The sequence below is a fragment of the Varanus komodoensis genome, unplaced genomic scaffold (assembly GCF_004798865.1).
Source record: "Varanus komodoensis strain SLA01 unplaced genomic scaffold, ASM479886v1 scaffold42, whole genome shotgun sequence".
NCBI lineage: Eukaryota > Metazoa > Chordata > Lepidosauria > Squamata > Varanidae > Varanus > Varanus komodoensis.
This window is the reverse complement of record NW_025335972.1, coordinates 5,955,328-5,980,139: the sequence shown is the minus strand read 5'-3', so window position 1 is coordinate 5,980,139 and position 24,812 is coordinate 5,955,328. Positions and strand designations below refer to the sequence as shown.

Below are 24,812 nucleotides of genomic sequence, written 5' to 3'. Positions count from 1 at the left end.
GCGAGCTTCTATTAGCTCTTGTTCTGAATAGCAGCACTTCTCTCAATAGTCGTAGATAGAAGTAACCGTCAATCATTCATGATACGCTTCCTCCCCCAACAAGAGACCGCAATAGAAGAGCGATGCAACAGTTTAAGTTTGCACTCGCGCGTCTGAGACCTGCTGCTGGCGTCCGATTGGTGGGATCGCCTTTCAATTTAGAAATAGCTTGGTTGCTACGGGGGGGTGGGGGGTGGAGAGAGAGAGAGAGAGAGAGAGACTCTTAATAGGCCCCCGCCTCAGTGGTCCTTAGGCTTGCCTCATCTTCGGTGTAGAGAACGCCATAGAAGACTACTGAAGGGAGGGATGCATGTTGCCATGACAACAAGGCGTAGGTCTGTTGGTCTCAGCAAGCCATGACTGCAGAAAGAAGCCTGCTTTAAATAGGCAGCAGAAGCAAGTGGGATGGTGTTGGGGTGTTGGAACGGACTGTATCACTTCAGACCGGGGGATCTCCTACCAAGACAAAGCTTACCTACCTCATGCATAAAAAGAACACACGAGGGAGAAGGTTCGGAGCCAGTCTAGCTAGTTTTCGACTTGCTGGGAGGTGTTTATTACCTGGTTTTAACATAGGGGAGTATTTATCGTGGTCGTTGCAAAGGGAAGCTTAGCGTAAGGGGGCAGCTCCACCAGTTCAGCTGAGAGACTATTTGGCGCTTTCCTCCCTTGCACTGTTTCCATTTAAGCTGGTCCGTTTAAGAACAATATAACCTGAAGAATTGGTACCTGAATTTGTAGGCTTTTATCTTTTGTCCATTCTAACATTGCCACCATGTACACAACAAAAACGGGTCCCGTTGTGGTGTCAGACAATATTGTGAGCCAACCATGTTGATAAGGGATTTCCTCAGACTGTACACTTCCTGATTTATTTGTTTGTTTATTAAAATGTATATCTTGCCAGACCTTTGGGCTCAAGCTGAGCCATATTTTTTATGGCCCAGGAACTCTTTCCTTTCTGTTGTAGATGATGCTATCATCTCAAGGTCTCTGTTCCCTCAGACTCATTATATATGTAGACATAAATACACAGATGAGTTTATTGACTAATGGGAATGTCGAAACTCTTTGAAGAACTACTTTAATTTCTCTTCCCTGTAACCTCCTGCACCCCCATGGGAGAGGACTAGGAGGACTACAGTTAGTTACTGTAAACTACTGTATAGTGAGATATAAAATAAAAAATAACTGTGGTGCAACCCTATGCAAGTTGGGGCATGTTGGAAGTTGCAGGCCTTTTTAAAATCTGATTTGCAAGGGACTGTGCCTTAAATGTTTTTTAATTGATATTCACATAGTCCAGGTCATTATAATTAACCTTACCTGATAAAGCAGAGGGACAAACTTAACCCAAGGACACTTTACATTGCTGAATTAACATAGACATAGGCCTACAACATAGTCAAACCATCGTATTGTTGTATTCTATCATCCCCATGATTTTCCATATTTCAGGTGCTTAGTATTTCCTGCATTATTTCTGGAAACAAAAACATGTCTGGGTCATAAAATATCCCAATAGTCTATTGATTTTGCCATTGGGATGTATTTATGCCCCAATACAAGCAATGTAGTGGAGTGTAAAAATGCCCTCACAAATTGTCCCCACAAAAAAGAAAGCAGGTCTAGGGAAGCAGGTATATAGTTCTTGGTGTTAGCAGGTTGGCAGAAGAGATGAGATTACATTGGCAGAACATTTATCAAGACTAGGGGATAGAAAAGCTCCTCACACATTTTGAATAATAAAGTTTGCCTAACATTTTCATTGATGTTTTATTATATTTTTCTATTATTTTTAATGTTTTGAACTGTAAACACACTTCTGATGCCAGAGGCATTTGAGATTAGGGGGCATTTTACTGGGGGAACTAGCTGAGAGATGTGGCGGGGCGGGGGGGTGGATAGAAACGTAGAAACAGAGCGAGTCAGAAGGGGTCTCCCGGGCCATCTAGTTTGTCCTCCAGCACCAGCCGGCTCCGCTCACAACATGCCCACCATGTGCATGTCAAGATGTGAGACACAACAGGGAATTGGGAGGCAAAGGAGAGATAGCAGGGGTTGTCTGTTGTCAGGAGACTGAGGGAGGCTGGGACACTCAACGGGGAAGGAGGCATGGCAAACCTGGCAAGGGGACAGACATGATGGAAGCACATGTGTTCCTCCTAACCTCAGGTGGCAGGAGAGCTTGCATGAATCATGGATAGTTTCTGTTGATTTTTATCATATCCATCTTGTTTGGTTTTTATTTCCTATAATACCTGGAAAGAGTTCTGCCCTTAAAAGAGGCCTAGAAATAATTTTAGATGAGAGAGAGAGAGAGAGAGAGAGAGAGAGAGAGAGAGAGAGAGAGGCAATAGATCAGCAAGATTTTCTGATGCTCAGTCTTTTAATAACAGCAACAATAAAATTATTCCATCTGACAGCCCTAAATTATACTGGCCAAAATATCTTTGTGGAAAGAAAGCTTGGGGAATCCAGTACAGTGGTACCTCGGCTCATGAATGCTTCAGTTCATGCTTCAGTTCACGACCAAGTCAGGTCGCAAACAAAAATTTCATAAAAATTTTAACTCAGGTCACAAACTCTGCATTGGGTGGCAACCATGATCGCAGCCGTCTCCCCACCCCCTCGAAGTGGGGAGATGGCCGCGATCGTGCCTGGGGCAGTGGAGGAGATGGCAAGATCACATCTCTCTTTCCTACAGGAATGCGCCTGTGACTGCGACCTTCTTTCCTGCAGGATCGCAACCACGATCTCGGCCATCTCCCCCCCAGCATGCCCACGTTTGCGCCTCTCCCTCCCCCCACCAGCGCACTGGGATGATGGGCATGTGCAGGGATGACAGGCGCAATCATGGTTGTGCTGGGGGGTGGGTGGGGAGATGGCCATGCTTGTGCTCGGGGTGGGGCGGCGGGGGGGAGATGGCCGCGATCCTTGTTGTTCTCTGTCACTTTGCTTCACATTTTTCTGATTAAAAAAATAGTTACAGAATGGATTAACCTTATTTACATCGAACCTTATGGGGAAATTTAACTTGGGTCACAACCATTTTGGATCACAACCGGAGTCCTGGAACGGATTAAGTTCATGAGCTAAGGTACCACTGTAGTAGATTTCCGGGTGGAAAGATATGGAGCTCTGTTTTGTTTTGGTACTCAAATTCCTTGGTTCAGAATTCTTTAATTCTAACTGTATGGTTTTTGTACTTGGCCTTGCAGGATGGATCATGAGGTTCTAGAAAAGCAACAGTAAAATGGATCCTGCTAGCCTGGAGTCTGTTTATCACTGAAATATGTCATTGGACTAGGTGTCTGCTGAGATCCCAGGACTTTAATTCAGCCCATTCAGGTCTGAGGAAAGAATCAGGCTTGTGGATTCTTTTCAGGCTGGAGTGTGGGATCTAGGAGGAAGTTGGGTCAAGAGCCGAGATTCTTGTGCTAGATGCTCAGTTGTAAAGTGACATGTAGAATGTATTGCCAGAGTTTATGCAGAGTGATGCTTTGGCTATAAGCTCACTTATCTGAGAGTAAGTTACACAACAATCAATCAATTTTACTTATTTATCCAAACCACTGAAAAACCAAACGAAGTACTGAAACTGTGTGAGTTATTGCTCTGTGACAAGGGACTTGCCTGAAGAAGAAAGACATATTTACTGTATTCTGTATTTTACTTCCAGAGGAATGCATAGGTGCTAACAATCTAACCTTAGCAGGGCATTTTGAAGCAAATGCATTAACAACCAATTTGTTTAATTTTAGGTTAAGCCTTAGCAGTAAAAAGAGCTTCAGAAGCATAGCCCTGGTTCAAATTAAAATTTACATGTAGGCTGATTTGCAAAGATATTTTGGCCAAGTAAAGAGAGGCCCTGTCTGTGGCTTCACAGCATTCCTCTATCTCATATGTAACCCAGTAACATTTGAGAAATTACAAGTGATCAGTTCCAGAGTCTCTGGGAATATTCCTGGCATCTGCCCTCAGAGTTGTATAAATTTGTATGACAATCAGAAAAACCAGCACCACCTGCTCTTGTTTACTGACTGTCTCCTTACATAATTCGGGATTTTGCAAAATGAGTTCCTTGACCCCCACCACCATGAAGTATACAGGAACCCTATAAGTGGGTGGGCTGGGGATGATTAAATTGCAGTTGCTTAGTTTCACTGAAACACCACAAATTTGACTTGGGAGGGCAGAACTTTTTTTATTATGCTTCTGCAGTGAGGGAAAACACAGCACCAACTGAAATGTTTCCTTAAAGGCATCTGCTAAAGCAATGGTGGGTTACTTGTGGCCTCTAAATTTTTGGCCTACAACTCCCATAGCCCTAGCTGGTATAGCCAATGATGAGGAAAAATGGGAGTTGTAGGCCAAAACATCTAGACTGGAGAACCACAGGTTGCCCGCTCCTCTGTGTTGAAAGCAAAGGACAAGGCTTGCTAATAAGAGTTTTAATTAGAGCATATAGAGCCCTGCTACAACAGAGCAGTGATTTCCAACAGTGGCAGAGGCTGCTGCAGAATACAAAGCCTACAAGAGGACCCTGGAGGAAACAGCCCTCCTCCATTGCTTGTGCTGCAGCAACTAGTATTCAGAGATAAGTTGCCTCTGAAAGGTTGAGGCACCATTCAGCTAACATAGCTGATGCTGAGGAATGTCTTTCCTCAATAAAGTACTGTAGTTTCTCTTTTTAAAACCATCTAAGCCTGCAGCCATCACCACAGAGGATGGCAACACATTCCACAAGTTAATTATATGCTGTATGAAGAAATACTTTATTCTGACTGTCCTGAAGCAGGAACCCACCAATTCCACTAGGTGACCTCGTGCCCTCTAGTGTTAGGAAAGATGGGATTATGTCTATCTGACATCCTGTTTTTAGCTGCAACTACCCCAATTCCCAAGGGTTTCCCATGAGAAGTTTTTCATCTTCAGTGATCCATGTCCTTAATGTGAAAGACACTTTTCAGGTTTATACAGAATGGGCAAGGGCCCATAAAATTATGCAAACCAAGCTGTTTATCTCACTGTGCACTTGTATGTACCCTGTTAAGGTATCTTGAACATAGTGTCATTTATCTTGCCCGTTCCTACAGTTCTTCCAATAAGAATCAAGCAGCACATCTTGTGGCTGGGCAGAGAAATGATCCTAGCAGGACCTTAGTTTGAGACTACTGAGTCCCAAGGCTGTGGCAATCCTGTGGAAATTTCTTTTCTAACGACTAAGAGTGCTAGCTGGGAAATTTCAGTCCCAATTGGTGATGGTGGTGACTGTTGGAATCAGCACTGCAACATTTTACAGATATTTCTGGAGAAGTCTTTGAAGCTTTCAGGGAAGTGAGCCAAAACCAAACAACCAAACAACCATTGTCTGCAATTCAAAAAGCAAGTGGCAATTTAAATGTAATCAACATCATAAGCAGTATATTGACCCCTTCAGTTTTTACTTTTGTAATCTGAATATGTGCACTTCATCAAGCCACTTTACATGGGCAAATGCTTGCAGGCTGCTGGTGTTTTCTTGATTGGCACAGGATGGACATTGTGCACATGCTCAGGAGCACTCTTTTCTTCATTGCTCAGTCCATGTTTTCTGGGGCACTGGAATCTGAGCAACCTTAAAAGCTGGTTCCTGCTGCTGAGGAGTTAACTGGGTAAACTTGAATGGGTGCAACCTTGAAGATGGGAGGCGAGAGTCCACTACAAGATTTGACGGACAAAGAAAAGGCTGCTTATGATGCAGCTCTCCGAAGGAAAGGATGGCGCGTTTTAGAAGCTGCATAAGCGCAATCGAGAAAGGGGTTGTTGTGGCGGGGGGTGGGGATGGGCGGTATTTTCCACCGCACTGACTAGGGAAAACAAACAGCAGCAGGCGAAGCGCAGCTGATCTGTCCCTGGAGAGTCGCGCCTGGCTGGCCTTCCGTCAGCCTCCCTTGGCGGAAGGAGTGTTATGTAATAACACCCCCTCCTTTCCGACTTTGATCGCATGGAAAACAAGGAGAAAGAGACATATCTTTTTTCCTCGCTCCCCCCCCCCCCAAGCAACAGCAGCAGGTCCGTCCGGGCAGCCTTTGGGAAAGAAAGGGGAGGGCTTCTTTCGTGCGCTTTTTGGGCACCTCTCCGCGAGCCGTCCCTAGGCAAAAGAGGTTGGTTTCCGAAGGCAAAGGAAGGCTTTGATCGAGCAGGGACCGGGCGGGAAGGGATGCCGCGCGGGTTTGGATCCCATTAGCGATCCGCGACAGCCTCCCGCGGCGGAGAGGCGGGCGCTCCAGCCAGCCGGGGAGATGGTGAGCAAAGCGCAAGGCCCGGGCGGTTTCTCCCCAAGCGGCGCGCCGGACCGAGGCAGCCGGCACACAGCAGCGCAGAGACGCCTCTAGGGGGCGGAGCGGCAGCGTTTTCGGAGAAGGGCGGCGGAGCGCGAGTTCCGATCGCGCTGGGCGCACGAGAAGGCGGGCGGGGGCAACCCTGTCGGACGGTCACAGGTTGAATGTGTGAATGGGAGAGAGGTGATGCGGATGGCTCTGTTAATTTGGATGTGTTACCTCCTTTGAATGGGAAAGCTGAGGACTGGGCTTGCATAATTCGAGTGAGTTACGTGCTACAATACTCCGTTACTAGAATAGATTCTTTTCCTCCACTCCTGCTCTCGCTTGTGCCTACTAATTCGAAAAGGGGGGATTATGCACGTCGGGAGTGATTAGCTGTGCAAAACCAGAGGTTATTTTGGATTAATGAAGGCAGTAGGGTATACAGGCATGATCATGTGAATATGGTGACGGATCGTTTGCAGTTTAAACAGCTATTTCTATCTTGCAGTATTCCCGTGTCTTTAACATCTGCAGAACAGGGAGAAATTCTACAGGTGTGCGCTGCCTTTTCTGGGGTATGGTGATGCTGGAGAAATCTTCAGTTGGAGAAATTCAGTCTGGTGGGGAGATGTTAAAAAGGCACAGAGACCTGCTTTCAGATAACTTCCTTGCCTTGTCCTCAGAATTTTAGTGTGGTGCTGGTGGCGGCATGTTCAACAATATTGTTTTCCCCTTATAACTATTGTTTTATAAACTCCAAACACTCTAGAACCAGGACCAGAGCTTCTATTTCTTCTGATGTCAATGGTGCCAGCTGTACGAGGATAATGCTTGCTTGTTTTTTAATCTGAACCAGCTCTTTATGGTCCCCAGCATCCACTGGAACAGTATCCTGGAATGGACCTAACACCAAGACAAGTTGCTAAAGGCAGAGTTTTCTCTGACACAAATCTTTGGGGGAATAGTTAGCCCCTCTTCAAGGAGCAATGTCACCAAATTGCCACAGGAACACACTCTTTTCTTCATGTGTTGACCATGGGAAAACACAGAATAGCACAGCTTTTATACTGGACCATTTAGGGTAGGTCCCTAAAAGCCACTTTATAAGCAACCTGCAGCACTTGCTTTAGTGCATTCCAGCCCCAGATAATAAATCACCCTGGCTGTTAGAAAGAAGCCAGTATGTGCTTGTGTTCATCTACAGCCATTCTTTCTAGTTAGCAATTTCAATACAGAGGCGAGGGGAGGCACCAGCAGTGATGATCAGAGAACTGGAGCAGCTGCACAGCATAATCCGAGAAGTACCAACCAGAATTCCTGTGCAACAAGCTTCTCAATTTATGGGAGCTCCTGAAGCCATTACCAACAGGCCATTTCAATGCCTGGGTTGCTTGTGCAGTTAAACTGTCATTAATGCTGCAGTTTTGGGGAGGCTGCTGTACAGCTGTCTTTCAGTAGGCAGTCCTCTTGCACCCACTTCAGGTTCCAAAAGTTTGGTGCTCCCATTCAAGTTTGAAAGGGTTTGCTCAGGAAAGTGTCATGATAGATTCCCTCCAGTTAGTAGGAAAGGATGATGCCTGACAGAAGTAGAAAACGCCAGCATCACAATGTCTTGAGGGTGACCTGAAGTGGGGACATAGTGGGATGTAGGTAGGGGAAGAATTTACAATAACCTGACTGGCTCAGACCAGAGCAATGCTTCCTTCCACTTCCCCCACCTTTCCCTCTCGCCACACACAAATACACACTCTCAATTGCACTTTTTCTGTCTTACATATCTCCCTGAAGGCTCAAAATGTTCACACTTTCTTTCTGCCTTCCTAAATACCAGGCTAATAAAGTTTATGGCTTTCACAGCCAATTTGTGAGCAGGCATGTTGCTCCCCCTCTCCCCCCTCAGTCATGTTAGTAACCCTTTACAAGTCCACACTGACTTCTGACATCCTTCTGTATGTACAGGAATTCTACACAAACATTTCTGTACAGACCACCCTCTGTTTTGTTTTCACCCCCATATGTTGCGTCTTCAGTCCCCCCATTCAAGATACTCTTTGGCTTAGTATCCTCTGGTAGAGACAAGCGCCCTTGTGCCTTTTTGCTCTCCCCCTGCAATCAATGAGGCATTTCAGTGCTGTTAAGGGGCTCTGTCTACATTCTAACTGGTGAGAAGGTGAGTTTCCCGGCTCAGGCAGTGAAGCAGACAGGGCAAGCATTGAAAGAAGAACATGTTGTATAGAGCCCCTATTGACTAGCTTCAACCTCTGCCCCCAGCAGCATCTGTGCAGTGGCCCCCTTCTACTACTGCTGGCCTGCATTCCTTACAGCTGCCTGCTCAAGAACCCTGCCAGTGACGAGGATGATGATCTGCCACCGGTGGCATCCAAACCCACAGGGAGCATCCCTGCCCAGAATGTGCCCAGCTGTCCAGCCAACTGTACCTGCCCAGCAGAAGAGACAGTGGATTGTAGCGGCCTTGACCTGTACATCTTCCCCAGCAATATCTCGGCAGGAATCCAGCATCTTTCACTGCAGGTGACCAGGGCCCAGCACTGAGCAGACAAAAGCGGGAGAGGCTGCCACTAGTAGGTGGGAGGATAATAGCTCCGAGAAACTGCAGGAGGCAAGAGAGAAGGCGCACAGATCGGGGTCTCTGTGCATAAACCCTTCCCACCCCTCTTATCCCTGAATGGTTTTCCTTCTGCAGAACAACCAGCTGCAGGAGCTGCCATACAATGAGTTGTCCCGACTGGCCAGCCTGAGAACCCTCAACCTCCACAACAACCATATTGACTCTGAGGGTGAGCAGAACCAAGGAAACAGGGCGTTCCCTGATATTCTGAAGGTGTGCCAGCATTTCTGAGTGTGTGCTGCCCCTGCCCCCACACAAACTACTGTCGCCTCCTAATTGCCCAAAATTCCTGTACCCTTCAGAGCAGTTGGGTTGGTGGGCCAAGAAGCTAAGATTGCCCTTCAGCTTTTCTCCCATCCTTTCACCTAATAAAGCAAGAGCCTGCCTTCCTCCCGATTAACCTTTGCTTCCCCACACCCCCATTTGAAGGAGCTGCTATTTGACTGCTCTCTGTGCATTCTAGCAGTGCCTGCAGCTGACTCGGCAGGAGACTGCAAGTCCAGCTTGCTGCTTCTTGGGCATGAGATGTGGGAAACAGTGGATAGGGAGTCTTCTGTGGGGCAGGAAAGGCAGCCAACCTAGCAAAGATTCCCCAAATCTTGGCCTTTTTTCTCGTGTGTACCATTTTAAAGGTCTTCCAGATGAAGCTTTTGAGTCCCTACAGTCCCTTCAATACATCTACCTGGCCAACAATAAGGTGAGTGCATTCATGGTTGAGGAGGGAGGGCTGGCTTCTGGTGAATTCACATAGGCCTTGAGAAGAAAGCCAGAGAACTGCTGCATTTTCTCAGGGGTAGGATGCACTAGGGCAGGAATGGAAACTGTGGCCCTCCAGAAATTGTAGAGCTCCAGGTTCCTCAGATCTGCCCAGGGGGCACTCTATCCAGAATTACTCTACCTCCCCATTCCTGGGAGCAGACTGTAGAAGCACCTGTTTTCTCAGAGTCAAGGGTATTCCTAGGCAATTAAAATTTCTATGTGCATAATCATTTATGTGCCAACTTGGAAATAATTACAAAGATTAATTTGAAAGTCACAAGAAGCAAAGGCAACACTACATTTCTCATCCAACTAATCTCAGACAAAATAAATTAATTTGCACCGACTTAGGCAATTTTAAACTGAGGGAGACAGGTTTGCTCTAAACTCAATTGTTATGCTCAGAGGAAATACTTGGGGTGGGGAGGTGAGATGATTAATCCTTCCCTTCCCAGCTGAAATCCTTCTTGAAAAATGTTCCCTGAATGTAAATTAAACTGAGAAAAACATCTTCTATTAACATGGATGCTACCCCTTCCATTCCAATGGATGCTCAACAGGGAATAATTCTGGGACCCTTGGAAACAGACACAAAGCTGGAACATCATGGGCCAGGAGTAGCAACAATCCTGGACAGATTAATTTCTTCTTAATTTTCTTTAATTATCAAATTGTATTTGCAGCCAGCTGGTCTAAGGGGAAACTTGAGGTTAGATTTCCCCATGATTTCAAGCTACATTTTTAGATGAAATGAGAAGTCTAATTCAACAGCCATGACTGATGGTTAATACAGGACTAAAGGAGAGTTGTTATACTGGTTTATTAACACAATAAAAGGCTGTATTATTGGGTGTGTGTAAACACAAGAATTGTGGCATGGGTATATCCAGAAGACAGGTACCTTTGTTCTCCCCCCACCCCAAACCTTCAGAATCATCCTAAATTTACAGTGGGAGGCCAGCTATGTCTGTGCTGGTACCTCACTGCTTTGCAGACCAAACGGAAAAGGAAAAGATCAGTGGCCCTTGTTGCTCAGCACTGGCAATATTGCCCCAGGATTTCAGACGGAAAGCTTTCAGAAGGGGCTTGAACCTTGGACCTTCTGTGTGCCCAGCAGGTGGCTCTGCCCCCAAACTGTGGCCTTTCTACATCCACTGTGCTAACTTAAGCAGACAGATGTCTTTTGCTTTTGTATAGTCTACCTTTCAGTCTACTGAAGTCTGTTGAAGCAACAGAGAAACAGAGTGCACTTGAAGGTTAAGTTACACTATGCTAGTAAATGGAGTTTGTACTTTGCAAACAAAGATACATCTTCTTGACAGTTTCTGGGAATTCCTCTCTTTCCAATCCAAGAATGATTCAGGATTGTGATGACATAACAGAACTTGCTGATGCTCCAGCTTCTGCTTGGCTTATTCCATGTTGGAAGGCTGACCCCACGCTTTCAATGTTCAGTGTAAACATGTCCCATTTTTGGACTGGACTTATAATCATCAGTGTTTCAAGCTAATTCTGAAATAAATGTCAGCAACCTAGCCAGTGTGTGAGTAGTATAATTCCCTCAAATTAGAAGAGGGAATTCATATGCTCTGCCATACTGCTAAAGAGATACTCGACCCAGCAAAGTGGCCAGACCTGGTCTTCTCCCTGACTTGCTTGTTTCACACAGGCAGCATTTTGTGGGGAAAAGAGCATCATGTTGCCACCCTCCCCCATGCAGTCTGGGTTAGAGCAGTAGCACAGAGCAGGCAAATGGGCTATCTCACCAGCTGCACAAGAGGACTGTACTGGCAATGACTGGGCTTGGATCCCGGGGGACAGGCACTGGAAGCTTGGGCTAGCTTGACACTTTCTCTGTGCATCTCCTTTCCAGCTGTCAGTGGCACCACAGTATCTGCCCAGCACTCTGCGCATTGTGGACCTTGCTGCCAACCGCCTGACATGCATCTACCCACTCACCTTTGGGCACAAGCCTGGCCTCAGGTACAGCTGGCGCAGGAAACCAGCCCTGCGTGGGTGCATTAGCAAGGCCCAGGGGTGTTGGTGGATTTCCTCCTGTTACAGGGGCCGGGGAGGAAGCAACATTTATTGGAAGTGGCACCCGGAAGTCCTCTGCCACCCCCCATTCAAGAGCTACTGACTCTGAATCTTAGAGGCACAGAGGCTTGCTGAGATTACTCAGAGGGAAAGGAAGTCTCTCAGCATCTGCTCTGCTCAGAGAGACGACTCCTCTATTTCCTTTGCTATTCATTCACATCCACCTTATAGTCAGAATTGTCAGGGGCAGCTGTGCCCAGCTTGGTCCACTCCAGATGTGTCATTCCCCACTAGCACTGGCTGTGAATGATGGAAGTGCCGTCTGGAAGGGACTATGTTTATTTAGTTTCCATACTGCCTGACAAGCAAAGCTCTCTGGGTGGCTCAAATAAGCTTATTTAAAAATGATATAAATATGCCAATTAAAACACAAAATATAAAGCAATACAAAATATAAAACCAGATAAAAATAGGAAAAGCAAAATTATATGTTTAAATATGTTTATATGTTGTTAAACCCTGTACAACTAGCAGATCCCAGTAACTAGTTACATTGCCTGCAATAGAGGACAGTCTTTTCCTGGCACCAAAATAATAATAAAGTTGGCACTAGGTGGGCCTCAGTGGGGAGCTCATTCCAAAACTGGAGGGCTACCACCAAAAGGGCTGTTCTCCTTGTTGCCACTATTCGAGCCTCCCTTGGCTGTTTAGGGGAGAGGGGCTGAGAGCACACTGGTGGAATACAGTAAGTTGGGGGGAACCGCAGAAACCTAAGAAGTAGTGATACATTTAAGCAATTAATACTTACAACATACAGACACCTGTCTGGAATTCTCATTTAATTTAATGGGAGCTACTTTTGAGTTGGCAAGGGGCGGCATAGAAATGTAATAATAATAATAATAATAATAATAATAATAATAATAATAATAATAATAATGCACAGGATTATACTGTATACCGATTATACTATAATGCTCAATGTTGAACTGTTAATAACATTAAAATAGTACTGTCAGCCCTCCTAGTACAGCTGCACTCAAGCAAAACCAAGAAAGGTGGCCATCAGATAGGATACTTCAAGTCCTCCTATCGAGAAACTGGATAGCATGCTTCATGCCAGAGTCAGCCTTTATGAGGCGAGGCGAGGCGAGGCGAGGCGAGGCGAGGCGAGGCGAGGCGAGGCAAACCCTCCAGCTCAGGCAGCAGAGAGGGAGGACTGGGAAACTGCACTCTGACCAGGTGGGGTGGTAACTCCTATATCAGTAAGGCTCCTGGTACAGTGTAGCTTTTCTTGGAGGGTTACAGCAGCAGTCCATGGTGCTGAATGTTACCCTCAAAAAGGTTCACCAATTTGGCTCCTAGCAAATTCAGAATAAAAGCTGCAATGCATAAGGACTCCCACTGGCACAAGAGTGCCTGGCCTTCCCTGACTCCTGCCCATAACAGGGTCTTCCTTGGCCACTTCTCCAGTCAGTGCCAGGCTCTGAGGAAGGCCACCCTCGGATCCAGACACTTGAGACAGTTGTCGCTCTCTGCATAGCCACACCACTGCTACCTCTGGCCAGCGTAGCCCCTCAGAGAGCCCACTGCAGCAGCCAAAAGGAGGCTCTCAGGGTAGCTCTTTCTCCCAAGAACTCGTGCTGCTCCTGCTTCATGTGCAACAGAGCACTGAGTAACATTGAGGTGGGAGGATAGTAAGGTGTGTGCCAGCCTGGTTTATGGAGGGGGGCAGGGTTATTGTGATGGTGCTGCACAGGGCTTGTGGCTGGCAACTGGCCATCTTAGTTTTGAATTAAAAGTGAAAAATCAGGGAAGGTAATATTTTTGGGGAATGGCAGGTGTGTGCGAATAGGCCTGGCCCCAGCAAGCTGCATTCCTGGAGCAGCTCCATTTCACCTGTCCCTTACCCTGGCCCTGAGAAGAATGCAGATGAAATCCTGGCTGAAATTAAATCCCAAGAAGTAAGTCCCAATGACACAGAACATCCAAGGTGTGGCAATGGGTGGCAGATGTGTGGCTGGACATTTCTTTTCTAGAGAAACTGTAGGTCTTTCCACACATTTGAAGCACCCACAACAGGAAACTATAGCTAATCCTAATGAAAGTGTGAGCACAGGACAAGTTTGTTTTGGCATCTTGTTTGCCTTTGAGATTATGGTGTCTCCATAAGAAGTCTTCAGGTGAAGAACATGCCACTCTGAAGGTGGAACTGAATTATGTCGGTGTAGCCAACAGACAGGAATAATCGTATGTCATTCTTAGAGAACATGTTAATAAAATAGAGGCCATGCATGAATGATGCTCACCCTGTCACGGGGGTCAGAATCACTGTGTCTTTGGAGCGGATGGTACTCATTTTGCAAGACTGCCAGCCTGGGGTCCTGTTGCAGCAAGGGTGTGCCTCTTGGAACCAGCATGGGCACTGCCCCTTATGACTCAAGGATCAAGTGGACTCCTAATCTGACCCTTCCCCTTCACCTCCCACAGGTCTGTTTATATGCACAACAACCAGCTGAACAACACAGGCCTGCCCTTTGATGCCTTCAATGGCTCTGATGCTGTCAGCACCTTGATCTTGTCCAGCAACCGGCTCACCTACCTGCCCCAGAATTTGCCCCGGGCCACTGTCCGCCTTCACTTACAGGTTGGCAGCCTAGATTTCCCTCTGGCTAGTAGGAAAACAGACCTTTCCTGGGAAAATGTAAGTGACCAGAAATGAAATTGGAGAGGAACAAAGAACTCTGGCTTTTAGGCCAAATACCATGCAGAGAGAGAAATCCAGCAGCTAGAACTGGAAGGTTTTTCTACTATCCTGACCCCCCCCCCCTTTTTTTTTTTTTTTTTGCAAAACCTGGGATTTTCCATTCTATTTTGGGGTGGTGAGTGGTGAAGAGATTTGGCATTGCTTAAAAAATTCAGGAGGAGGCAAGGATGATGGATTAGTTGTGAAGCCACTGCCAGTTCTTTTGCCTGGTGCTAACCTGGAGGGTTCTCTGTCACCCTGAAGGCTACATTATACAACCAGCAGAAGTGGTTAAAGTAAACCTTGGACTGTATCACTTCAAGCTGCCAGTAAGGTTAATATGTCTGAAAATTCCCTTATAAAGCATACACTCCTTCCTGCACACAGAAAATTTGGAACCTTTTCTTCTCTGATACATGATATTGGATGTTCAGGAACTTTTAACTGGAAACAAATATTTCAGCATGCAACCTCTTATCTACAGTCTGAAGTTGTACAGTACAGGAAAAGCTTTACTTCTTGATTGCTCAGTTGATACAAACCAAGTACTGAGAAGTGCAGAAGATTCTATGAAAGCTGTCAGGTTTGGAATTGAGGCCCCCTGTTCTAACCCAACCATGTCATCTAGGTGTGGATATATGAATGCCCCCCCACCCCCCTGATCAAAATTCCTGCCATCGCTATTGATGGGGATCTTGCGTCAAAACAGTGCTATGTTCACTGCACTGGGCCATCTGATGGCAGGACCAAAGGCCCTCCTTAAGCTGGTGAGGGTGGTGAGGAACAAGACTGGATGGACTCCTCCTTGACCACAAGATTCCACTTTGCAGAATAACCGCATCTCCCGGATCCCCAAAGGGGCCTTGAGCAGTCAGTGGCGCCTCCGGGAACTCTATCTGCAGAACAATAACCTGACCAATGATGGTCTTGACCCCTTCACCTTCAGGTAACTATGATAGAGGAGGGTATGGAGTGGGGAAGCTGGAGATGGAGCTTATGGATCCCTCTTCCATGTAGCCAGCTCTGAGGTGGAGTCAGAACAACCCGGGGAGCAGAAGCAGGCACTTTGCTGGGCCCTGTAATGGCTGCTTCTTGTCTTTCTATGCAGCAGACTGAAGAGCCTGGAGTACTTGGATCTTTCCAATAATAACCTGACGCAGGTGCCTGCTGGCCTCCCCGCAAACATTGTCATCTTACACCTGGGCCGAAATCGTTTGAGTGCCCTGCCACCCGAGCGCCTGAGTCGTGTGCGGGGCCTGCAATATCTGCTGCTACAGAGCAATGCCTTGACTGCTTCTCGGGTGCACCCAGAGGCCTTCTCCCGCCTGCGTGCCCTGCACACACTCCATCTCTACAACAACCAGCTGGAGCGTGTCCCACCTGGTCTCCCACGGCGCGTACGCTCCCTGATGCTGCTGCACAACCAGATTGCACACATTGGACTGCATGACTTTGCAGCCACCTACACCTTGGCCGAGCTCAACCTTAGCTACAACCGCCTTTACAGTGCCCACATCCACCGCCTGGCCTTCCGTAAGCTCCGGCGCCTGGAGAGCCTGGACATCTCAGGCAACCAGCTCACCCTCTTGCCTGCTGGGCTCCCTGCCAGCCTCCAGGTCTTGCATCTTCAGAAGAACCAACTCAACTCCCTCTCTCCAGAGCTGCTGGCCAACCTCACCATGCTCAAGGAGTTACATTTGGCACACAACCGCCTGCGGATCAGCAGTATCTCGCCAGGCACTTGGCAAGAGCTGCACAGCCTCAAGGTGAGGTGGAGTGTGTACATGCGTGCTTCCTCATTCGCATCCCAGAGGGTAAGAAGCTGCTTTTAGGGCCACAGGAATCTCTGTGGTGTGCTCCTATGGCTTGAGCAGGGGCTGGTCCAAGACATTTTGCTACCTGTGGTACAGCAACAAATGCCACACCCTCTGTGTCCCCCACTCCGTATCAGGACACATCATATCCACTGCGAGTTCTGTTCCGCGTTTGCCAATGGAGAGATGCAGCAGGAGTTCGTATAGGCAGAACTAGAACAAAAAGTGTAGACAGAAGATTCATGATTGAATTTACAAATGCAAAACCTCATGGCACCTGCAGAAGGAGTTCCCTATCTATTGGTCATCTCATAATGTTTACAGCTTGAGGTCACACGAGATGAAGCAGAACTGAGGTAGTTTCAGGAAAGAGAAAAGGAGGTACTATTTCACTCCGGGTAGAATCAAAACTTATAGAACTGTCTGCCACAGAATGTGGCACTGAAAACGAACTTTAGAAAGAGAATGGATAGATGCCTGGGAAAGGGCCACAAATGCCCATGCTAAATGAGTAAAGCAGAATGCTAGAACTTGTGGCCATCCAATGTAGCTTGAATAATGGATGATTCAGGACAGATAAAAGCAATTTGGCACACAGTGCAAAGAGAAAGCTGGACTTTGCTACCAGAAAATGTAGTGATGGCCATCAATTTGGATGGTTTTAAAAGAAGTTCAAGACAAATCCATGGAATCAGGTTGTCATTGGCTACTAACCTATCCTACCTCCAGTGTAAGAGGCAGTACATCAGTTGCTGGGGAATCTGAGCAGGAGACTGCTGTTGCCCCAAAGGGAAGCCCGCAAGCAGGACACTGCAGCATGCTGACATGTACTCTGTGGGGTGGACTCATTGATCACCCTTATCTTCCAGGACTGGTATTACAGAATGGATGAGCTAGGCCTTTAATCTGTTCCAGCAGGGTTCTTATGACCTTCCACATACAGAAACAAGTTCTCCCACAAATATCATGTACTAGGGATAGATAGTGAGGGGGGACTGCCTTCATTGCCTTATTTGGAGCAGCCAATGGCATCTGGTTGGTTGCTGCTAGAAACAGAGTTGCTCTATAGAGAACCAACAAAATAATTATTTGGTTCTTAGGAAAGTTTTGATGTAGGCTGGGTAGGTACTAGGGTGTGAAACCCACAACACACACCCTTGATTCTTTGCAATAGAAACACGGCAAATGCCGACTTATTCCTCAGATCCTTGCTTGCAAACGTGCAAGAGTTGGTGCTTTGTTGCACCTTAACCTTTTCATGTGTTTTGCACTTTCCCTTTTGGTCACTGTTTTAGTAACTCTAGCATACCATGTGCAAGAAGGCATGGCATCTACACAGCCACCCCAAAGCATTCAGAAGGCTGAGTCAGGAAATCAAAACAGCAGTTCAGAATAGCACCGGAACTGTTGTGAAAGGGCACGGTGCAAAACAGGGCTCCCTTACTGGCCCATCTAGGGCCACAGGGCTCTTGCCACTGTATCTCATCTCAGTGGGGCTAGGAGAAGAGAACAAGTGGAATGAATTATTAGCAATTTTATCTCATTCCTCAGCCAGAAAGTCTCCCAGAGCAGATTATATACAGTCAATTACAATAGGACACTCCCTGCCTATAGGCATGCAGCAAACATGCAAAACAAAAGAATAAAGCAATGAAGAGGGAAGAGGAAAATTGCAATGTCTTTCAGCAGGTCTAAAAGAATGGCCGTGCTTTCCCTCTCTGCTGTCTCCGCTGCAACCTGCTGGAATGGCTCTACTTCACATCCCATCTCCCCCTGTCAAAGCCTGTTGTGTTATCCCCCCACCTCCTCCTCACCTGGTCAGAGCATCCCAATTCTAACAATTCCCCCAATTGGCATCTGAGGCTGCTACCTCTTAGTTGCTAATATTTTCTGGGTTTTACTTCTCCAGCTTCTGGATCTGAGCTACAATGAGCTGTCTTATGTTCCGCCAGACCTGCCAGAATCCTTAGAATATCTATACCTGCAGCACAACAGGATTGCTGTCATTATGGCTGAGGCCTTCCTTACAACACCCAACATGCGGGTCATCACTCTCAGGTAAAGGGACAACTGGATGCTGGACAAAGACTTAAGCATGGATGTGCTCATAGTTTGGGAAGTGTTTGCATGTATTAAAATATGCATTGCATTTCTTCCATAAGATGATCGTGAGCTACAGGCTTGCTATCTTTTTAAAAAGAAATACAGCAACGTATACCGGGTAGGAGTCTTTTCTGCTTGAAAGAGTAACTGACCCAGTATGAACCATTAAACAGTTCATGGCTTGTTAACTGAGGGTTGTTTGGGAAAGTGTGAAACACCCACCTAACCAGAGCTCTGTGATGCATCCCTGAGTTCTCTATGATGTGCAAACCTGGAACTCTGGGTTGTTGATTGAGAAACAACCCGGAGTTTGAACACATGGATTGTTCTCTGCATTTCTTCCTCAACAACCAAGAATTCTGGGTTCAGATGTCATGAAGAAAAATCCAAGGACACAACATCTACGAGCCATTCAGAGCATCAGAAATGGTTGAATGGCCAGGAGGCAGCACAGAAACAGAGCGAGTCAGAAGGGTTCTCTTGGGCCATCTAGTCTGACCCCCAGCTCCAGCCGGCTCCGCTCATGACATGCCCACCATGTGCATGTCTAGCCTATCCTTGAACACCCTCACCGATGGGGCCTCAACCACCACCTGTGGAAGCCCATTCTATACCCTCGTGGTCCTAACTGTCAGGAAGTACTTTCTGGCATCTAAATTGAACCTTGGTTCCCTGAGCTTTGCTCCATTGGAGCATGTCCTGCCTTCCTCTGCAGGGGAGAACAGGTCTCTACCCACCTCCGTGTGACACCCCATCACATGAATGTATGCCACCAACAGATCCCCTCTGAGTCTCCTCTTCCCCAGGCTGAAGAGGCCCAGTTCCCTCAGTCTCGCCTCATACAGCATCCCCTGCAAACCGGCCACCAACCTTGTGGCCCTACGCTGCACTGGCTCTACCCTGGCTATATCCTTTCTGTAATGAGGGGTCCAAAACTGAGCACAATACTCCAGTTGCAGGCGCACCAGAGTCGTATAGAGTGGTAGTAATACCTCTCATGATCTATAAGCCACACTTCTGGCTATGCAACCAAGGGTGGCATTCACCCTCTTGACCACCGCATCACACTGCTGACTCATGTTTAGCCTGCAGTCAACCAGCACCCCGAGGTCCCTTTCACAAGTGCAGCTCTCCAGTCACTTGTCCCCTAACCTGTACTTATAACACCCATTCCTATGCCCCAAGTGCAAGACCTTGCACTTATCCACATTGAACGCCATCCTGTTGTCTCCTGCCCACTTCTATAGTCTGTCCAAATCCTTTGGATCTGGAGTACCTGCTGCTCAGTTGTGGCCACTGCCCCAGTTTTAGTATCATCTGTGAATTTGATCAGCAGACTGTTCACCCCTTCTTCCATGTCATTGATGAAAAGATTAAACAGGATCAGCCCCAGCACAGAGGCCTGGGGGACCCTGCTTGTCACTGGCCACCATCCCAATGATTCCCCACTAATGGTTACCCTCTGCTTTTGGTCAGTCAACCATGCCCTAATCCATCGGACAGTGCATTGGTCTATCCCAAAACTCCTCAGTTTCTCAACCAGGATATCATGGGGCACTTTGTCAAAGGCCTTGCTGAAATTCAGGTATACCACTTCCACTGCATCCCCTCCATCTAGCCACCTCGAAACCTTGTCATAGAATTCCACAAGCTTCATCTGGTAGGACCTGTTTTCGCAGAAGCCGTGTTGTGTGGCCACCAGCCTCCCTTCTCTATCTAGCATCACTAGATCTCTCGCTATTATGAGCCTTTCCATTGTTTTTCCTACAATGGACGTAAGCCTAACTGGTCTGTAATTTCCCATGCCCCTTCTACTACCCTTTTTGAAAATTGGGACCTTCACCTGTTCTGCACAAGGCCTCAAAAATGGAGGCCAGCGGGCGTGAAAGAACCCCTGCCAACTCTTGAAGTATTTTCAGGTGTAACCCGTCAGGGCCTGGTGCCTTTCTAACATCCTATGCCCATTCACTCTCATGCATGCAATCCACAGTCAACAAAGTGTAGGTTTTTTCATTAGGCAAACTGCAATGCTCTATACTCTGTACTTTAAAAGAATAGAAATATACAAAGAGATAATCCAAATTCTACCATAACAGTAGGAGAACATATCTGACCCCTCCCTTGCAAATCTCCTCATATTAAGTAGGGTGGCCACTTAGGCATTGTTAAATGTCTCATCAAGAAAGAGGACACTGATTTGCAAAATATTTGTTTATATTAATTTATATGTATAGGAAAAATAGAAAAACCAATTTAAATAGAATGAATATATCTTAGTGGGGAAGTCTGGCCAGCTGATGGATGTATTTTGTGTCACTGAGCAAGTGCAAAGCCTGTGCTGTCCCTTCTGGGGTTTCTCTTTCAGCCAGGCTTGGACTGGACAGCCCTTCAAACAGAGGACATCCTCAAACACAGAACTGTCTTCTATAAAGGAGGGCAGTGGGCCATCCAAGTTTAAGGTCCAAACTACATGCAATTCTTATTTATGTGTAGATGGTATCTGACTCATCTGTAAGCTATAGCAGCAGACCACTCAAGCTCCAAGCTGTCCTACTAGAAAAAAAATATTGAGGCCAACCTTACATATGACTGACAACATTGTGTGTAGCTTAGTCCTAAAAAGCATCTGGACCTGACTAGACGCTCCTTCCAGTTGTCCCCCTGGTGCAGTTTTTCCCACCCTGGTGCCCTCCAGATGAATTGTACTGCAAGTCCCATTCATCCCCAGCCAGTGCTGATCGGGAATCATGGGAGTTGTTGCCCAAAACAACAGGAGACCACTAGGTTGCAAAGGCTGTTCTAGTGGTGGCAATGCACTCTACTTCTAACATTCCCACCTCACTCCTAAATACAGCCAATTCCTTATAAACCTGACCCACACAAAAATTCACACTGCATTTTTTAAAAAGAAAGAGCCACCAGAAAGGATTGGAGAATGCACAGCAACAGCCTATGAAGAGAGTGACTACACAGAATGAACGGAACACCCTAGAATGTCACAGCAAATGTGCACAACTCATGAACGTTAACATTCAGATAATCATGCTGCAGTTCTAGCTGAATGCTGTCCAAAATATGGAGCTGCCCAATTTTCAGGCATAAAAACGTTGTACAGAGCCTTTGTAAACCAGGGAATTGAAAAAACAGAAATAGCTATTGTTATAGCCAATGTAAGTCTGAATTTAAGAAGTCTGTCAGGTGGGAAGACAATTTAACTGAGAATTGAAGGCATGAGAGAAAAGCACAGACTGCTGTTATAAGAGAAGAACAGCCTTTAAGGCTGCACACACATGTTATCTAATGCATGCTTTCTTACAACTAAATCCTCTCTGAGACTTGCTTCTTAATAAATATGCCTAGCTGTAATGGAATCAGATTTCTGAGTCTTCAGATTAAAGCCTTGCCTGGAGCTGTATTAAAGTTTCAGGAACTGTCCAAACAAAAATTAAGCTCCTCTTGCATCTGCAAAACAGCATGTGACCCATTTTACAAACAAACTGTCCCTTGTATTCCAGATCCAACCGTTTATTGGCATCCAACGTGTCTGAAGCAGCATTTGTCAACCTTAAACTGTTGGAGGTAGTTGACACCACAGGGAACCCCGAGCCCATCAGCATCTCTTTCTTAAAAGCTGAGAAGTGGGGCCGCAACCGGATGGGCGCCTAGGGAAGATTCCCAGAGCAGGTTAGGCTTTGAGCCCTATGCCTCCAGCCCCTCTCCCCCAGGTAAACTTTGGAAAACTTGTATTCACAAATTCAATTACTCTTGTTTTCAGCTTTTGCTGGGATTGTAGACCACTAACAATTTCAAAACAAATTCTGCTGCATTGCATAAGTAATGGTTTAGAGCAGTCTGCAAATTATTGTTAACAGGGGCCTGGTTTTGAACTGCACAAGGGCTGAAGCACTGGAACCACTCACATGGAAACAAGGCCTTGAGTTAGTTCCTACTGACTCAATGCACCTCTGTGTCAGTTGTACCACTTCAGACTGCAGGCATGGGGAGCCCATGACTTAACGTTCCTTCATACAAACATCCTTCTCAGGTAGACAATGACATGTCAAGGTGGAACATTTTAGCCTAACCTCTTCCCAGAAGCACTCGTTTTCTACATGAAAACAGTGTTTTTCAGGTTTATGGGCAAATGTGCAGTTGAGGTGGTACAACCCAGACACAGACCTTTGTTTTAAGGATTTATACAAGGCTTTTTGGCCACATGGTCTTGAAAATGGTTTATGAAGAGCTGAGGGCAAAATGAAGGTTCTTGTACTAAATAAATATTTTTGTAATGTAACAAGAAAATCATAACAAACTGAAGTCTGGGAAAATTGGAAGAAAGTCTCACCCACATTTCCCTGGAGTGAGAGGTCCAGAGATGGGTGTCTTAACCTGGATCACCCTCTGCTGCACCACAGCAGGAAGGATCTATCCCAGGCACTCCTTGCCTTGCCCCAGAGGGACAGGAAACCCACACACAGGATAAGAACCTTAATATCCAGGGAGTTTTGTGAGGAAATTCCCTCCCTTTCAGCAGCAGCAACACACATTAGCAGAGTTCTTTGCTTATGTGTTTCAGAGAAGTGGGAGTGAGTTGAGATTGCTAAGGAAAAAACTGATAAGGGATTCTGTTCACATGGTTGTGGTGGATCAGGGGATCCCTTTACCTGCATTTTGCTTTCTGTGGGAACAAAGAAACTGGGAGAGGGAACCTTGTGACCAGACTTGCATCTTAGGCTAATGGAGGTCTGTCCCTTCCTATCAGTGCCATATTGTTTTGAGAATCAGTATAGGCAGTCATTAGGGAGATATGATGCATTGAATATCTTAACTAAGGGGCAATCCACAGAACAGAGCTTAACTTTCAGGGGACTGAGACTGGCGGTGTTCTCCTGCAAATGCACTGTGGGAATGGCTGCTACTTACCAAGATCCTGCCAGTTCCTTGTTAAGTCCTGCTTAACAGCACTATCCACACCGCTTTCTAAATAAAGAATCTCTCCTACTACCCCTTCCCTCCCACCTCAAAAACCATTTGTGTCCTTTCCCAGACTTTTGTGATGCAGGCCCAGTTCAGGTATGCAGTCTTGGCACATGTGCTCTGTTTTCCCATCTTCTGCCTCACAGAAATGCTCTCTGATCCCTTCTCATCACTACTAATCCTGATTTGTTTTTGACTTGTGGACCATGGTAGATCAGCAAAGCTGGACATCAGCCTTAGGCCTATTGGTGTTTGGGAAGGGCTCACCAAATGGGGCTGCAGATCTGGCACAATCTCTGGTCTACCCGACTTGATATATACCTGACACTTGAAGAAACCCCTTATTGGACAATGGTTTAGGGACAGAGGATGGAGTAAGTGATCTGTGGTGCCAGGAGAGGGGCCCACTGCAGGCCTTGTACCCACAGTCCACCAAACATAGTCTACTGTCACTGAGACCCTCCCCAAACCGCAGCAGCAGTCCAGTCCATCTCCTTTCCACAGTAAGCCCACACCATCCAGAGAACACCTCACTTTGGGTGTTACAGTACACTGCCACCTGTGTATGTCTTCATCAGAGAAAGGAAGTAGACTGGCATGCCACAGAACAGCCACTGCCAGACATTTGGACCTCATCAACACATACAAGGTTGTTGCCCCCTGTGCCTTTGCAGAGGGGCCAAGCTTTTGGAGGCATCAGCCCCAACTGACTGGACTGCTTTCTTTTGCAGATCACATCCTAGACTCCCTTTGCACACTGCTCCCTTAGGTCTCAGCCAAGATGGCCTCAGCCTGCCTGCAGGAAGCCCTCTGGAGGGATTGGCATCATCCAGTGTTTTGCTTTCCTGGCCTAAGCCAGCTTCACAGAGCAGAGCCACTGCAACGTGCTCTGTCTGCTTTTTCCTGGGAGGAGAACTCACCTACAATCCAGCAGCTTGAAAGAGACAAGATGGAGGCCAAGATAATAAATAAAGAGTACTCCAATGAGAGCTGCTACTGGATCCTGGTCTCCAGTGGATCTTCAGATAAGCAGCTGCACTCAAGACAAAGATTCTGTCAAACAGAATCAAAGTGGCAGTCAAGGCCAGCTGAAGCAACTCGTGCACCCCTCTGCTCACCTGCGCTTGCCCTAGGGCATGAGCATCTACTTTAATACCATGTCCCTTCTCCAGTCAGGTACACCAAAATTGCCCTAGTTTGGTGATGGCTACCTAATCTAGATAACAAGAACATCCCTTGTAGCAAACACACAGTACTTTTCTGTGTGTCCAGTCCCAGTCGCATGCAGTCTCTTCACAAGGCAGACGATAAACTGAATGAAGTCTAGGCCACTCACTACTACACAGAAATGCTCTGGACAAAAGTTTGAGTAGATCTCAGACACTGCTCCTTGCTTA

At 46.7% G+C, this 24,812-nt stretch overlaps 2 protein-coding genes across 2 annotated transcripts in view; one reads left to right on the top strand and one right to left on the bottom strand.

Moving 5' to 3' along the window:
• The first annotated feature begins 7,609 nt into the window (after positions 1-7,609).
• PODNL1 (podocan like 1) lies at positions 7,610-24,359 on the top strand. Its single transcript, XM_044443435.1, has 11 exons — positions 7,610-7,651; positions 8,625-8,882; positions 9,055-9,148; positions 9,612-9,676; positions 11,612-11,721; positions 14,266-14,422; positions 15,352-15,467; positions 15,630-16,287; positions 18,245-18,393; positions 21,954-22,163; positions 24,147-24,359. Exons 1-10 carry the CDS (start codon positions 7,610-7,612, stop codon positions 22,102-22,104), a joined length of 1,800 nt encoding a protein of 599 aa, XP_044299370.1. The 3' UTR covers positions 22,105-22,163; positions 24,147-24,359.
• CC2D1A (coiled-coil and C2 domain containing 1A) overlaps positions 8,933-24,812 on the bottom strand; it is a 72,392-nt gene continuing 56,512 nt past the window's right edge. The window contains exon 31 of the transcript XR_006416026.1: positions 8,933-8,961. The gene's annotated coding sequence lies outside the window, so the exon portion shown is untranslated. The remainder of the gene's footprint in view (positions 8,962-24,812) is intronic.